The 15,940-nt window shown below is 35.3% G+C and overlaps 1 protein-coding gene across 7 annotated transcripts in view; it reads left to right on the top strand.

Moving 5' to 3' along the window:
* The window catches only part of WASHC4 (WASH complex subunit 4), a 59,194-nt gene that overhangs the window by 25,116 nt on the left and 18,138 nt on the right, over positions 1 to 15,940 (top strand). For all 7 annotated transcript variants that reach the window (XR_003914145.1, XM_029953429.1, XM_029953428.1 and 4 more), the window contains 11 exons: positions 1,174 to 1,299; positions 4,464 to 4,571; positions 5,596 to 5,742; positions 5,869 to 5,948; positions 7,114 to 7,219; positions 7,766 to 7,882; positions 9,790 to 9,958; positions 10,233 to 10,387; positions 11,865 to 11,939; positions 12,199 to 12,303; positions 14,915 to 15,049. Coding sequence is in view for 6 of the 7 variants with exons in the window: in XM_029953429.1 (XP_029809289.1) it covers positions 1,174 to 1,299; positions 4,464 to 4,571; positions 5,596 to 5,742; positions 5,869 to 5,948; positions 7,114 to 7,219; positions 7,766 to 7,882; positions 9,790 to 9,958; positions 10,233 to 10,387; positions 11,865 to 11,939; positions 12,199 to 12,303; positions 14,915 to 15,049 (1,323 nt within the window). In the remaining variant the exon portion in view is untranslated. The remainder of the gene's footprint in view (positions 1 to 1,173; positions 1,300 to 4,463; positions 4,572 to 5,595; positions 5,743 to 5,868; positions 5,949 to 7,113; positions 7,220 to 7,765; positions 7,883 to 9,789; positions 9,959 to 10,232; positions 10,388 to 11,864; positions 11,940 to 12,198; positions 12,304 to 14,914; positions 15,050 to 15,940) is intronic.

Below are 15,940 nucleotides of genomic sequence, written 5' to 3'. Positions count from 1 at the left end.
CCTGTAGCTGAGAAGGTAAGACTTATAGCTCTTTCCTGTGTGTATGCTCTAAGCTCTGGTCTTATTGTTACCTTTCTTAGATGCTGCCTTCTTCTCATTTCTTATTCTATTAACTTTGCACATCTCTTTATTGCAGAGATATTATTGGTTCAGAGAAAATCCCCCCTCCCACCCACACTAAGTATCACTTCTTTACTGAGCCACTGTTACACTGAGGGGGGGTACTTTATGTCGCATATGGTAGAGGACTAGGAGAAGGTTGAGAGTCACTAGCATATGGGTTCTGCCCCAGCTCCTTTAATATGCCCATAGTAGTATAGTTTAGGTTCATCTCAAAACTGTACGTGTATCTTCTTTTGGTCCTTTTATAAATCTAAAGAATCTCTGTTTCTGTGTTTTCTGTGTCGCTTTTTAGATCTAAATGAAAATATATCTAAGAGGTAATATCCTTTTTCCTGTTTTCTTATTCCATCCCATTTCCATGGGTTTAACTAGCACTAAAATCTTTTTTAAACCTCACAAGACCTTAGTTCTTCCTTGGTGAATAGAAGGGCAGGAGAGAGTCTGTTCTTACTGGGCTGGAAGGAGCGAAGATCTGATTAGGACCGAGGTGGGCAGGGGGCCTTGTAGGGGGGACCGGCCCAGGGGAAAAGGAAAGGGGGACTTGGCTTGGAACTGAGAACGACCTTTCAGTATCTGAATCGGCCACATAGCAGCCCTCCTGCTCCCTCTTAGTTTCCAGTTCCTGGTTCCTTAGAGTCCTTACTTAGCACTTGTCTGCAGCAGAGAGGAGTCTTTGTACTCGTGTCTGGCAGGTAAGATAAGGGTGACTAGATAACTTCTGGACGTTCTGATCATTTCTCTGAAGGGTTTGTGTGCTTTTTTTAATGGGAAGATTCTTTAACTTTGCTTATATCCTTTAATTTCAACAGTACTGAACTTATGGTATATAATAGGTTAAATACACCTTTACGGGTTGCTTTGAAACTTCACCATCATGTATAACATTGTGTGAGAAGGAGTATTTCAGAATCATAAAGAGGAGATTTAAAATGAACTTTAAAAACAATAGTTATTGGCAGGTTGAGGAATAATTATTGTTACATAGAGAATGAAATGTTGCAGAAATGAAACTTTTCCTTGTGATTATAATCAGTGTTTTATTTTTTTTAGGGCTTCTTATATGCATACAGTATTAGTACCATTATTAAAACCACAATGAATCTTTACATGTCGATGCAGAAGCCAATGACCAAAACCTCAGTTAAGGCATTATGCAGGCTTGTAGAACTTCTCAAGGTAGGTTTGAGATTATTTTGCCTTGCCACTATAATTGAGAATTGACCTGTGCTTAAATTAATGTGATCTTGTAATATTTGACTTCTTGATCATGAGAATTAAAAATTGTGGGAAAGTATACTTACCTCCCAGTTGGCTAGGAAACTAGCCATTGAAAGAAATTTCTGAATAACTTTATGAATGCCCAGTATGTTTAAACTTTAAAATTAGCATGTATTGAGAGAAGAAGGAAATGAGAAGCTTAAGTATTAGTAAAGTTTTACTCATGGAAGTTTTAAGCATGTTGCCTGAATCATAAAAGAATATGACATGGCACAAAAATTGATGTATAGATCAGTGGAACAAATAGGAACCCCAGAAATAAACATATATGGTCAATTTTGACAAAGGAGCCAGGAATATACAGTGGGGAACATACTCTTTAATAAATGGTGCTGGGAAGACTGGACAGCTTTCTAATGCCGTACACAAAAGTTAAGTCAAAATGGATTAGAGACTTAACTGTGAGACCTGAAACCATAAAAATTCTGGAAGAGAGCACAGACAAGTAATTTCTTTGACATCAGCCATAACAGTAATTCTCTAGATATGTCTTCTAAGGCAAGGAAAACAAAACAAAAATGAATTATTGGGACATCATACATCAAAATAGAAGGCTTTTGCACAGCAAAGGAAACCATCAACACAACAAAAAGACAACTGACTGAGTGGGTAAAGGTATTTGCTAATCCTATATCCTATAAGTGGCTAATATCCAAAATATATAAAGAACTCATACAACTCAGTACCAAAAAAAAAAAAAAAAACCAAAACAAAAAAACAGCCAAACAATTTAATTAAAACATGGGCAGAGAACCTGAATAGACATTTCTCCAAAGAAGACATACAGCTGCCCAGTAGGCACTTGAAAAGATCCTCAACATCACTCATCATCAGGAAAATGCAAATCAAAACCACAATGAAATATCCACCAGTTACAAAGGCTAATATCAAAAACACTAGACATAAGTGTTGTTGAGGATGTGAAGAAAAAGGAACCCTCATGCATTGTTGGTGGGAATGTAAATTGATACAGCCACCTTGGAAGATAGTATGAAGGTTCCTCAAAAAGTTAAAAATAGAAATACCGTATGATCCAGTAATTCCAGTACTGTGTATTTGCCCAAAGAAAATGGAAATACTGATCTGAAAAGAACCGCCCCCTGTGTTATTGCACATTATTTACAGTAGCCAATGTGCAGAAACAAGCTAAGTGTCCATCAGTAGGTAAATGGTTAAAGGGGTGGCATACATGTTATACAGCCACAGAAAGGATGAGATTGTGACATTTGAGACAGCATGAATGGACCTGGAGGGTATTAATGTGAAATAAGTCAAACAGAAAGATAACTCCCATATGATTCCAATCATAAGTGGACTCTAAAAAAATAAACAGAAAGCAGAATCAGACCGATAATAAAACAGGGAACGAACTGAAGATTGCCAGAGGACGGGTGTGGGGGGTTGTGTAAAACGGTTGAAGGGGAAAGCGTGGTACAGGCTTCCAGTTATGGAATGGACAAGGCACAGGAATAAAGGAATAAAGGTACAGCGCAAGGAATACAGTCTGTGATATTGAAATAGTGTAATGGGACAGTTGGCAGCTACATTTGTAGTGGACAGAGCATAATGTATAAATTTGTCACATCACTAGGGTGTAAACATTGTGAAACTAGTGTAACATTGTGTATCAACTATACTAAAAAAAAGACCTCCATTTTGTAGTCTTTAAATGTACACGATGCTAGTCAGCATGAGGCCAGTTATTTTGTAGTTTAGAGAAAGTACTGTAATCTTGTGATTTGAATACTTCTGGAAATATGACAAAATGTTCATACTCAATGGAAGTAAAAAAAATAAAAATAAAACCCCTTGTAGGCAGGAGAGCCCACTTAACCTTTTATAAAAATAAAAATAAAAATTTCCTAGTAAATTTCTGCTAATGCCTTTAGATTTGCTTAGGAAATAAAATCTTGTGGAGATTTTTACCCTCTTTTTTTTAAAAAATGTATTATTACTTATACAGAAATGCGAGTATATGTGTACATGCATATATATTTAGTAAACATAATTTTAAGAAATAACAGCACTTAAAAACCCACCATCCCATTTAAGAAATACTAATATTTTCAAAAGCCCCCTGTGTTGTGCTCTGATTACATCTTCTCCTGCTCCCTCAGAGGACACTGCTGTCCTACACTTTATGCTTATCATTCCCTTGTTTTTCTTTTTAGTTTACCACATTTGGATAAAAGTATAAACCATTCATCATTTAGTCATGTGTGTTCTTGAAGTTTATATAAATAAGTAATACTTCATGTAGTTTTTTATTTCTTTTATAAACTGAGGATTTTGTATCTGAACTTCCATGTTGGAATGAGTAGCTGTGATTCTGTCATTTTCATTGCTGTGCAGCTTTCCTGTAGATGAACTTCTGGGTGATTTCCAGTTGCTATTATATACAGGGTTGCTGTTCTTGTATCTGTTTCTTGGTGTTATTGTGCCACAGTTTTTGTGAGGTTTGTATCTACCAGGCGATTGCTGGGTTGTGTATTATGTACATGTTCAGCTTTTCGAGATAATGCTAAATTGATTTCTACAGTAGTTAGAGCAATCGGTTTATATACCTCTGCAATAGATTAAATTTCTCATTGTTCCCCAACTGGCCAACACTGGTATTATCTGGCCTTTTTTTTTTTTTTTTTTTTTTTGGTGGGAGGTAAATGATTTTATATTTAATGTTTATTTCCCTGAATGTTTTATTAACTTGTGTGAAAAATCAGTTCATTTCTTTTTTGTTCAGTTTTCTATTGAATTATTTACCTTTTTAAAAAATTATTTGCCTTTTAAAGATGTGTCATGCATTTATTCTGAGTCTTAAACCCTTGTGCATGGCAGATATTTTCTCATATGTCTGCTGGCTTTTTTATTTTTTTAAACAGTGGCTTCTTAATTCTTAAGAAATTCTTACTTTTAATATAATTGAATTTACCAATCTTATCCTATATAAGGATGTGTTTGGATCCCATTTACAAATTCCTTACCTCAAGGTCTTAAAGATATTTTATAATTTTGCCTAAAAGTTTTAAGTTGATTTTCACGGCATTACTTGTGGTTCTTTTTAGGCGATAGAGCATATGTTCTACAGAAGAAGCATGGTTGTGGCTGATTCGGTTTCACATATAACACAGCACCTTCAACATCAGGCTCTTAATTCTATTTCTGTAGCCAAGGTATGAAGGTTATTCTGGATTCAGCATAATTATCTTTTTAGTTTGCCCTTCTGTTGTTTTATATGTGTTTTTTATTTTTAAGCAGATTTTTTTTAAAGTTTATTTCTTTTTTAGACAGCATGAGTGAGGGAGAGTCAGAGAGACAGAGGGAGAGAGAGAATCCCAAGTAGGCTCCATGCTGTCAGCGCAGAGCCCAATACAGGGCTTGAACTCACCAACCATGAGATCATGACCTGAGCCGAAATCCAGAGTTGGACACTTAATGGACTCACCCAGGTGCCCCATATGTTTTTTTTTTTTTGTTTTGTTTAGTCTGTTTACTCCATTCCTTCAAACATAATATTTCTTGTTCCTTTTTATCCATGATATTTTAGGATTGTTACTTAGAGCAACCAGCGTTATTTTAACTCTGAACTTGCAGCATGGAATAACATTAACACTCCACTATTAAAAAATGACATTGTGGGGGCGGCTGGGTGGCTAAGTTGGTTAAGCATCTGACTTTTGATTTTGGTTCAGGTCATGATCTCATGGTTGTGAGATTGAGCCCTGCTTCAGGTTCTACACGGACAGTGTGGAGCCTGCTTAAGATTCTTTCTCTCCCTCCCTCGTACCCCCCCCAGTTGTGCTTTCTTTGTGTCTCAAAATAAATAAATAAACATTTAAAAAATGACATCGTGTGTAGTTTTAAAATGCCTCTTTTTTAAAGAAATAATTTCTTTATTACATTAATATAGAAATTTAGAATCTGGCCTATGCTGCTATCTTGAACTGCCTTTCAAAAAGTCTAATGTGGAAATTTAAAAACATGCCTAATACATTTGCTGTCCCCGACAGCATTAAATGGTAGTGTTACACAAGTAAAGCACATATTGTCAGAAAAACTGATCAAGGAAAGCATTTGTATACGCTCTCTTAAATTGAATCACGGACTAGATTACCATGACAGTTTTTCTTCTGAGTCTTTGTAATTGCTTCAGAAATAAAACTTTCATTTCTTGCTTTGTCTCCTTTTGTCTTTTAGAAAAGAGTAATTTCTGACAAAAAATATAGTGAACAGCGTCTTGATGTGCTTTCTGCTCTGGTTTTGGCTGAGAACACTCTAAATGGACCAAGCACAAAGCAACGAAGACTTATCGTATCTTTGGCACTAAGTGTTGGCACACAAATGGTAAGCGTATTGCTATTATGGAAGGAAACTGAGATCTGAGATTTCACAGTTCCCTTGTTACTGACCCAAGAAGCTTGTCCTTACGTTGACTGCAACTTCTCTGTCATTCTTTCCCCTCCCTAATAGAAAACATTTAAAGATGAAGAACTCTTTCCGTTGCAAGTAGTCATGAAAAAGCTGGATCTTATCAGTGAGCTTAGAGAGAGGTAAGTAGGGATATGTAATGATACTCAAAAGACAAGGCTAGTAGAAGCATCAGTTTTCTTTTTAGCAGAGCAAGAGAGGAAGTATAACCCAGATACACCATTAGTTTGTCTTGTCACTCCTTTAGCCTGACCAGTGACTGGCTGATGAGACTATGACTGGGGATCATATTTCTTTAACTTTGCTTCTATAATAAGGAGATAGTTTCTGGAAGAACTCATTGAGGAAACACGGTATCTGTCACCTTTAGAGCATCTGCTAGACCCTAGACCCTGATGCATATTGTGATTGCTTTATGAGTATCCTAGTGGACTTTTAAAATTGCTGCTTCATAACAAAGTTTCACATTTATAGATTCATGTCACAAAGTTTTCTATAATTTTATTTTGACATATTAATTGGAAGTAATTCTTTAAAATGACTTAGTTTTTGGAAGGCTTATTTTTATAGCCCTTTGTGACTTCCATTGTTTTCTTTTAATTGAGGAAGCAATATGTTTCTTCAGGGGAAAATGGGTCTTCTGAATTTTGATTCCCAGGTGAATTAAGGTTATAGCACAATTTTTCATTGAAAGCTTGTATTTATAACAATATTTTTATTCTAAGAAGCTGAGACTTTAAGTGTAGGTAGTAGCGTTTAGCTTTCTATCTTCACCTTCTTCATTATAAGATACTTCATGAACATTTTTTTGCCCCTAAATGGTGTGAAATAGTCACTTGGCAAAGATTATCGGCAGGTGAAGTATAGCTTTTTTGTTTTCTTTGTTTTGTTTTGGTCACAGTTTTTTAAAAGGTTCTGCTTTTCAACTTTAAGACAGGTAAATGGTATATGTGATGCAAGTATTGTAAATTCAGTCCTATCAAATAGTATTGAAAAATTTTAACTCTATTTAAAAGTTATGTATATCAAGTATGCTTTAGAACTAAAGTTTGTGTGCCGAATTCTGACACTGTCAGATATTAGAGTTTTGTTACCCATTGTTCAATGTAAAAAGTATTTATTTTGTGGTTTTTCTGTACTAATTTTGGGTTAAGTGATATAGGGGATACAAAAATGAGAAATACTGAGCTCTTACCATTGTGATGTATAATGTCGTTCCTTTCATTATTTTGGTGGTGAGGGAAGTGCTTCAATTTTGCTACCATTAACTACTACTTTACATTGTAGAGTCCAAACACAATGTGACTGCTGTTTTTTGTACTGGCATCGAGCTGTCTTTCCAATTTATTTAGATGATGTATATGAAAATGCTGTTGACGCAGCCAGATTACACGTAAGTGAGGAATAATATAAAAATAATCTCATCATTTTAGTCACTGTACAAACCATTGTGATTAGTTTTAAATATAATCATTTGACTTAGTAGGTCATTTAAAAAATGACTGCTAATGTTTTTACAATACTGTCCATATTTAATAAACATTTATACAGCCTGCAGTTAAACTTGATATTAATACTTACGAATGTCAATATATTTAACTCTTTTACTCATATTCCCATTCTCATTTTGCTTGATACTAGTTTATGTCACCAAAGGCTGACATTTACTTGTCAGCAAGGAATATGTTACTCAGATCTTTCCATTTCTTTATGGAAGTAAATATTTGAATGTTTAAAACAAGAAAGGATAAGTGAATGTGAGTTTTTCTTTGATTTAAAATATATTCTTTAGGGAATAAAATCTGGCTCTTCTTATTTAGGAAAGTAAGACAAGCATATCTGAAAAAAAATTAATGTTCAGGTTGAAGTTTTGTCTTTAAAGATAGATAATTCACCTTTGGTTTTTCTACATTCATGAATATTCTGATTTTCTTCTTAGTACATGTTCAGTGCTTTACGTGACTGTGTCCCTGCTATGATGCATGCCAGGCATTTAGAGTCCCATGAAGTCCTCCTGGATTGCTATGACAGAGAGATCACGGAGATCTTAAATGAGGTAACCCCATATTTGAGACTGCCTTCCAAATGCCGGTTTTAAGTTTTTCAATGCTTGGAAAAACTTTCTGCATTGAAGCTTTCATTTATATATGTATTAAAAAAAATATACATATATATATATGTATGTATATATATATATATATATATATACACACACACATGTAAGTAGTAATGTAAATTACTTATGAATCACTGTCTAGAATGAAGGAACTCTTCAATATCACTCTTAGTCTCAATTGGTCTTTAATTCCTAATTTTATATAGAAATACAGACTAGGGATTTGGGAAAAAATTTTCACTTTAGTGACTAGCAGATTTAGAGTGTAAAGTTGACTTTTAGATGCTGCTAATGGTATTGCACTTCTGGCAGCTTAAGTCGTGATATTTTATTGAGTTATTTGGAGAGCTGCTGACCAAAATTTCCATATTTAAAGATTTGTTTGTGTAACACATAATTCAGATGCAGTGTAGTATTCTTGTTTTACTGGAATTCATATTATAAACACATCTTTAAATTTTCATCTAGCAATATTACATGGGGGGAGAGAGAGAAAAATGAGTAAAGTTCACAATATGAACCATATACAGGTTGATAAAATTTTGAAAATTTTATGTAATTTCTTATATTAACTATTCTTCTTTAAAAATAAGATACACGTCTGGCCAGTATTTAGAACTTCATGGTAGACCAGAAAAGATGATTGATTGCATGACCTTTAGTACAATGAATTTTGTGATTTATTTTTTTCTTAACGATTACCGTAAGGAAGCTTTTTAAAATTTTTTCTTGCTTTTTCTCGGGACCTTTCCTTCTTTGTTTATGGTTTCCACAAATGTTTGTACTGTATTTTTAAAAAATGTTTATTTTTGAGGTTGGGGGGATAGGGGCAGAGAGAGAGAGAGACACAAATCTGAAGCATGCCTACGTTGGTTGCTCAACCAACTCAGCCATTCAGGCACCCCTAAGTGTTATACTTTATATTGTATGTTCACATTTCTTATAATGAAGCTATCAGACATTAGCTTTTTCAAGTTCTTTTCAAAGAGTTTTAAAGTATTAATGAAAATGAAAACCTCAGAATTTATCTAACTGTTTGGTGGTCAAATAATCATTGGTTTAAAATGGAGAACAGGGGCCCCTGGGTGGCTCAGTTAGTTAAGCGTCCGACTTTGGCTCAGGTCATGATCTCACATCCTGGGTTCGGCCCCATGTCAGGCTCTGTGCTGACAGCTAGCTCAGAGCCTGGGGCCTGATTCGGATTCTGTGACTCCCTCTCTCTCTGACCCTCCCCTGTTTGCAATGTCTTTCTCTGTCTCTCAAAAATAAATAAAAACATAAAAAATAAAATGGAGAACAACAGTACCTGGCTGACTCAGTTGGTGGAGTGTATAACTCTTGATAAGTCAGTTGTGGGTTCAAGTCTCACATTTGGTACAGAGATTATTTTAAAATCTTTTTTTTTAATGTTTACTTTGAGAGAGAGAGAGACAGAGACAGAGAAAGAGTGGGGGAAGGAGAGAGAGAGAGGGAGACCTAGAATCTGAAGCACGCTCCAGGCTCTGAGCTGTCAGCACAGAGCCCAATGTCGGGCTTGAACCCACGAACCATGAGATCATGACTGAAGCCAAAGTCAGACTCCTAACCAACTGAGCCACACAGGCACCCTATTTAAAAATCATTTTTAACAAGCTTAAAAATAAAATGGAGAACAAATGGAAAAATAAAATTTTTATTCCTGATAAAAATAATATTTTACCATAGCCTATTTAGATTCTTAAACTAGTTTGACAAACACTTTCATCATTGAACTGATTATAAAATTCTAATGGTCAATAATAGATGCCTTAGAGGAATAGGGCAATAGGAATATCATTTTTGAAAATTATCAATTTCTTTGTGAATAGCATTTATTGGACAAGTTATGCAAGGAAATAGAGAAGGATCTGCGGCTTTCCGTGCACACTCATTTGAAACTGGATGACCGAAACCCTTTCAAAGTTGGCATGAAAGACCTGGCCCTTTTTTTCTCTTTGAATCCAATTCGATTTTTCAATCGTTTCATTGACATTCGAGGTGAGTGTTTTGCTTTCCTTCTTCAAGTCATATTCTGTACCAGTTTGCCCTTAAGTGTTAAAGAATGAGTAACAAAAAACTTAGAGTGTATTTTTGTGTTATTAATTTATTCTTTAATTCCTTTCTAAAGTTTCTTCATTTTTATTTTTCTAGTACCTTATTTTAAAGGAAGAAATATGATATTCAAAGACAAGTTATTTCCAAAAGTTTCATTTCTCTTTTCTACTTTTTCACAAATCAAAATTTTATTTGTTAATATATTTATTTTTGGTAGCTTATGTAACTCACTACCTAGACAAGACCTTCTACAATCTAACAACAGTAGCTCTTCATGACTGGGCCACTTACAGTGAAATGAGAAATTTAGCTACCCAGCGTTATGGATTGGTTATGACAGAGGCTCATCTTCCTAGTCAGACTCTGGAACAGGTATAGTATAAAGCGTTTCTACTTCTAGCACAGTGTGTTTGTAGCATGACAGCATTTCTCTAAAAAGTCTTTTTTTCCTCTTAGCACATATTTATAATTGAAGAAAATATTTGCCGTATAGAACTACGTACTTGGCAAGAGTAAAAACGTAGACGGCGCTGATTTGCTTTATGAATAGTTCACCACAGGCTTTCGGTTTATACTCCACCTTCTGTCGAACATCTGATAAATGCATAGATTTAGACACATGGTTTCAGCAATGAAGTAGTGGGATAGTGAGGTGGTGACTTGTGCAGAATTGTAAGAAGTTTAGTCAAGATCACAGTGAAGGGTTTTAAATTTAGATACAACATATAAACATCTTAAGAAATGGTTAAATGTATATGATTATAAATATATTCTTAAAATGATGAGTGCATAGAAGCATTTTGTTTTCCTAATTCAGTAAGCTAATTTACAATATGGCAAGATCTCATGAGTGCAGAAGTTTATGTTTTTGGTTAATTTGCCTGTATTTTTTCTAAGAAAATCCAAAAATAATATTTATCAAAAATTTACTCAGTTCTGAAATTTGAGGATCATAACTTTTCTTTCATCCTACTGCGTGTAGGAACCATTACTGGGATCAGTTTGTATTTCCTTTCATTCATTTATACATTTAGTATTTACTGAGAAGCTACTAGGCACCGAACTATGTTTCAGGATGCAAAATGTACTGACGACCAAGGGGGAGGAAATGCGAGTAAACAATTTTTAGCTTGAAACATGAGCAAAACAATGATAAAAACTTAAAGGGATATTGTGATGCTCTTTGGCCACAGTTAGAAAAACTGTGGGACAATTTGTATTAGGTGTTAGAGTGATAACTGAATAAGGATTCTTAGTAGGTAACTTGTACATTAAAGGCAGTCTAGTGTAATTAAAAGAAGCCTAAGGATTTGTAATTAGACTTTCTAAAAATCCCTGGGTTCTGCCTCTTCCTAGCTGTTTGACCTTGGAGAACTCCCTTAGCTTCATTTTCTTCAGCTGTGGAATTTAGAAGACTAATACCTCATTTTTTGAGAATAACATAAAAAGAACGTTCCTTGCACAGTGCCTGAACAATAGTATGTATTTTATAAATATCACCACATATCCTGACTACCTTGTAGAATCTGGCCATTAGTTTATTTAGTAAAATATATACAGAAGATTTTTGGGAAGACGAATATTCTCAAGAATGGTGGGGAAATGATTGAGTCATGGATCTGTGAAATTTCAAATGTAACTGTTCCTGCCCTTACGAAAGGGGTGAGGTAACAAGCGGCCAGGCTTCCCTAGGAAGATAGTCCTGCTTGTCGCAGTTAGAAGGCTCCTTACCCTTTGGTCACACTCTTTGTATGGTTGTTTTCAAAGTAGTTTTAAATATTGGTAGTAAGTCACTATATTGATGCAAGTGTGACTGTTTATAATTAGAACCGTGTGGGTTGTTTTGTAGGGCTTGGATGTTTTGGAAATTATGAGAAATATTCATATATTTGTGTCTCGATACCTCTATAATCTCAACAATCAGGTGAGTGGGTTTTAGAATTTTTTTTTTTTAATGTGGGTGGAGGTATAATAGGAAGGCTGAGGGGCAAAGAATTGATTCTCACAGTGGAAACTAGTGAAATAAAGCAGAAAATAATTGTTTAGAGATTATTTCTTTGATTATATTCTTGAATGACATTCCAATTATCTTTAATGAAATAGATTCTAAATTTTCTTTGTGTAACTGACCAGCATCTGCTATGGATTGTGTTGTTATTTAGTGTAAGTTTGTTTCATTGCAGATTTTTATTGAACGGACAAGCAATAACAAACATTTGAACACTATTAATATTCGGCATATTGCTAATTCAATTCGAACACATGGCACAGGAATCATGAATACGACAGTAAGATTTTTGGGGATTGGGTGGGTAATAGACTCCTGTTTAATTTAGTAGTTTGGGAAATAGTTTTTCTCATAGAACATTCTGGTAAATAAACACTACTGCTTGTTTATGTTATACCTGCATTTCCATTCTTCTGGTTGGTATAATTATAATGTCTGGGGAGGGGCCACCCAGCTGGCTTAGTCGGTAGGGCATGTGACTTGATCTTGGGTTTTTGAGTGTGAGCCCCATTTGGGTGTAAAGGTTACTTAAAAATAAAATCTTAAAACTGTGGCACTACAGTTGTGTTGGATGTGATGGGAGCTCTGTGATTCAAAAGGCATTTTCAAATGTCTCACCATCTCAGGGTCATCTTCATAAATAGTACTGGAGCTTTGGGAACATGGGCATAAATGTATGTGTATCTGTGTGGATTGTCTCATGTCCTTTGTTGCTTTTGCATGTGAGCCATTGATAGTTTATTAACATTACTCATGCTCTTTTTGAGGGGGGAGAGCTTACCTATTATTTGATATCCATAAAAGTAGAAATTTACTCAAAATATATTGAATCTTAGAAGTGGACATTCAATCAGTTGAGGGAATCACTTGAATTTGTATCCTATTTTTTTCTTCTGTGGAAAAGAGCAGTCTTTGACTTTACCAGGTTTTCAGGGTACTCTTAATTTGTCCTTGAGGAAAGAAGAATATGAATGCTTAAATAGTAAAGTATTATTAAGCATGTTTGAAAGTAAAGGAATAGGGAGGAGTTACATAAGTGGAAATTACATAAGGACCATTTTAATATTCAGTGGGGAGTCATTAAAGTATTTGAGCTGATAGGAGATGTGATTGGTGTTCTGTTTCAGTGGTTTCCAATACAGAAATGACAGAGTCTCTAATTTAAGGAGTCATCCATGTGAGGTCATGGCTGAACTTTTAAGGATGAAGTCTTTTTTGACCTTGGATCTGTCAGAAATCTCATTCCTGTAATATAATTGTGTGTGTATTTTACATGTCTGGGACACTGTGCTAGGTGCTCTGGGGAGAACAGTTCCTGCTCTCGTGGTGATTACTCTCTAGCAGGGATATAGTCAGGCAGTTGATCACACTAATGAACGTACATTCCTGATGTCTAATGATGACAAAATTAGCATAGAAGAAATAAGATGAGGGGCCCCTGGGTGGCTTAGTTGGTTAAGCGTCCGATTTTGGCTCTGGTCATGTATGATCTCACGGTTCGTGGGTTCCAGCCCTGTGTTGGGATGACAGCTCAGAGCCTGGAGCCTGCTTTAGATTCTTTGTCTCCCCATTTCTTTGCTACTCCCCAGCTCGTGCTCGCTCGCACGCTCTCTCTCTCTCTCTCTCTCTCTCTCTCTCTCTCTCTCTCTCTCTCTCTCAAAAATAAACATTAAAACAAACAAAAGCCTGGATGATCCCAACAGGACACATAAAAAAAGAGAGACCTTAGGTCAGAGATTGGCAGTTACCCATTATTAAGAGTAGGAAGGTTAGGGGTGCCTGGGTAGCTCAGTCAGTTAAGCATCTGACTGGGCTTAGGTCATGGTCTCATGGTTTGTGGGTTTGAGCCCCACGTCAGGTCCTGTGCTGACAGCTCAGAGATTCTGTGTCTTCCTCTCTGCCCCTCCCCCAACTCAGGCTCCGTGTCTCTATCTCAAAAATAAATATTAAACAGAGTGGGAAGAATAAAGAGGAGACTATTTCCACTAGACTAGTAGTAAGGAGATCAAGAAAAAGCAGATCAAGAAAAAGTTATAAGAAAGTACCTATTTCTAATACCAGGTATAAGAAGCCTGTTAAAAATGGCATATATTTATCAAAACAGTAGTAGTATTTGAGGGTGGAGGAGATGAAAATTAGTATAAGGCTTCCATCTGTAAGTCAAAGATAATGTTATTTTGGCTTTAATCTCAGCTCAGATTCAACTTTTTCAGCATTTTCTGAGTCCCTGTCAGGGCCTTTTATTATTATTCATTTTCAAAGCACTGGCACTTCTCATTGTATGAATTATTACTTATTTAATAATTTATTTCACATGTACCCATTTAAATGTCTGTTCCTCCTGGTAGAATATAGACTTCATGATGACAAGCGTCATGTCTAGCACGTGAGCAGGTACACCCTGCCTTGTGCAAGGAGCTGCTCAAAATATTCCAGGGCAGATCATTGCCTATCTTCCTTCAGGACAGTTCAAAGAGCACTGTGTTTCTTATTTTAGTATTGTTCTCAACACGGAGGTTAGTAGTAAGTAGTCTTAGAGATAGACGAACAGGAACTTCTGATTGTGGCTTATGCTGTTAAAGCTGGAGTGTCAAGTTTGGTTTTTTGATTCTCATTATAACTCTTAGTTCTACTATGAGAATATTTTCCTTTTATTATTTTTTTCCTTTTATAAGTTGTTAAAATATCTAAGGGGAGCTTATAGAAAGTTCTGTAAACTTGGACAACAAAGAAAAACTTCATTTAAATATTTTCGGTATGAATTAGGCTTTGTAAATATTAGACTTTATGAAATCTCATTTAGAGTTTATAGATGATGGTTGTTATTCAGTCACATTGATTTGACATTTGTATATTAATTTCTCCCAATTTTTTGTATTTTAATTTTATAGGTTAATTTCACCTACCAATTTTTGAAAAAGAAGTTTTATATATTCAGCCAGTTTATGTATGACGAACATATCAAATCCAGATTGATAAAAGATATTCGGTTTTTCAGGGAAGTCAAGGACCAGAATGATCATAAGGTATTTTTAAAATTATTTTTATATTCTTTTTAAGGTAGTTTGATTCAGCTGTTGAGTATATAGTAGATGTTTATGCTGAAGTTCATTATGAGGCTCTGTAATGGTATTGTAGTTTTTTTGGTTATTTTTCACAATAATGTCTTCTAGATCTGGCCTCCAAGTTTCTTATATTTTCCCTTAGAGTTTCTTACTCATAGGCTTAACTATAAGAATCCCTGTAGCCAGTTGTTACTTTTCTTTATTTAAAAATAATGCAGAAGTAAAACATGCTTATTTTGAAAATGTTTAACCAATGTAGAACGCACAAATTAAATGACCTCCCTCATTTTGCTTTCCTCCCAGTTCCATTCTCTGGAGGCAGTTGCTGTTAACATTGTGATACGGTGCTTTTAGATGTTTGTGTGATAAACTGTTTGCATATACACGTATTGCTTTTTCTTCCTAGCAAAAATGGAGAATATGACACAGATTATTTTACAGTGTGCTTATCACATGTCTCTACATAGAGAAGATCTACCTCATTCTTTTTAACAGTTGATAGTAAAGATGTATACACCTTGGCTTATTTCACCTTCTCCCACTGCCAGATATTGAGTTTTTTCTGATTTTTTAACGTTACATACAGTGCTACAGGGAACATCCTTAGACATTTATCTCTATGTATTAGGACATTATTTCTTTTTTTTTTTTTCTTCTCCATAATATTTTATTGTCAAATTGTTTTCCATACAACACCCAGTGCTCTTCCCCTTAAGTGCCCTCCACCATCACCACCACCTCTTTTCCCCCCTCCCCCTTCCCCCTCAACCCTCAGTTCATTCTCAGCATTCAATAGTCTCTCAAGTTTTGCATCCCTCTCTCTCCCCAACTCTCTCTCCCTCCTCCGCTCCC

The sequence above is a fragment of the Suricata suricatta genome, chromosome 10 (genome assembly GCF_006229205.1).
Source record: "Suricata suricatta isolate VVHF042 chromosome 10, meerkat_22Aug2017_6uvM2_HiC, whole genome shotgun sequence".
In the NCBI taxonomy this organism is placed as follows: Eukaryota; Metazoa; Chordata; class Mammalia; order Carnivora; family Herpestidae; genus Suricata; species Suricata suricatta.
The sequence above is the reverse complement of the archived record's forward strand: the minus strand, read 5'-3'. Positions and strand labels throughout refer to the sequence as shown.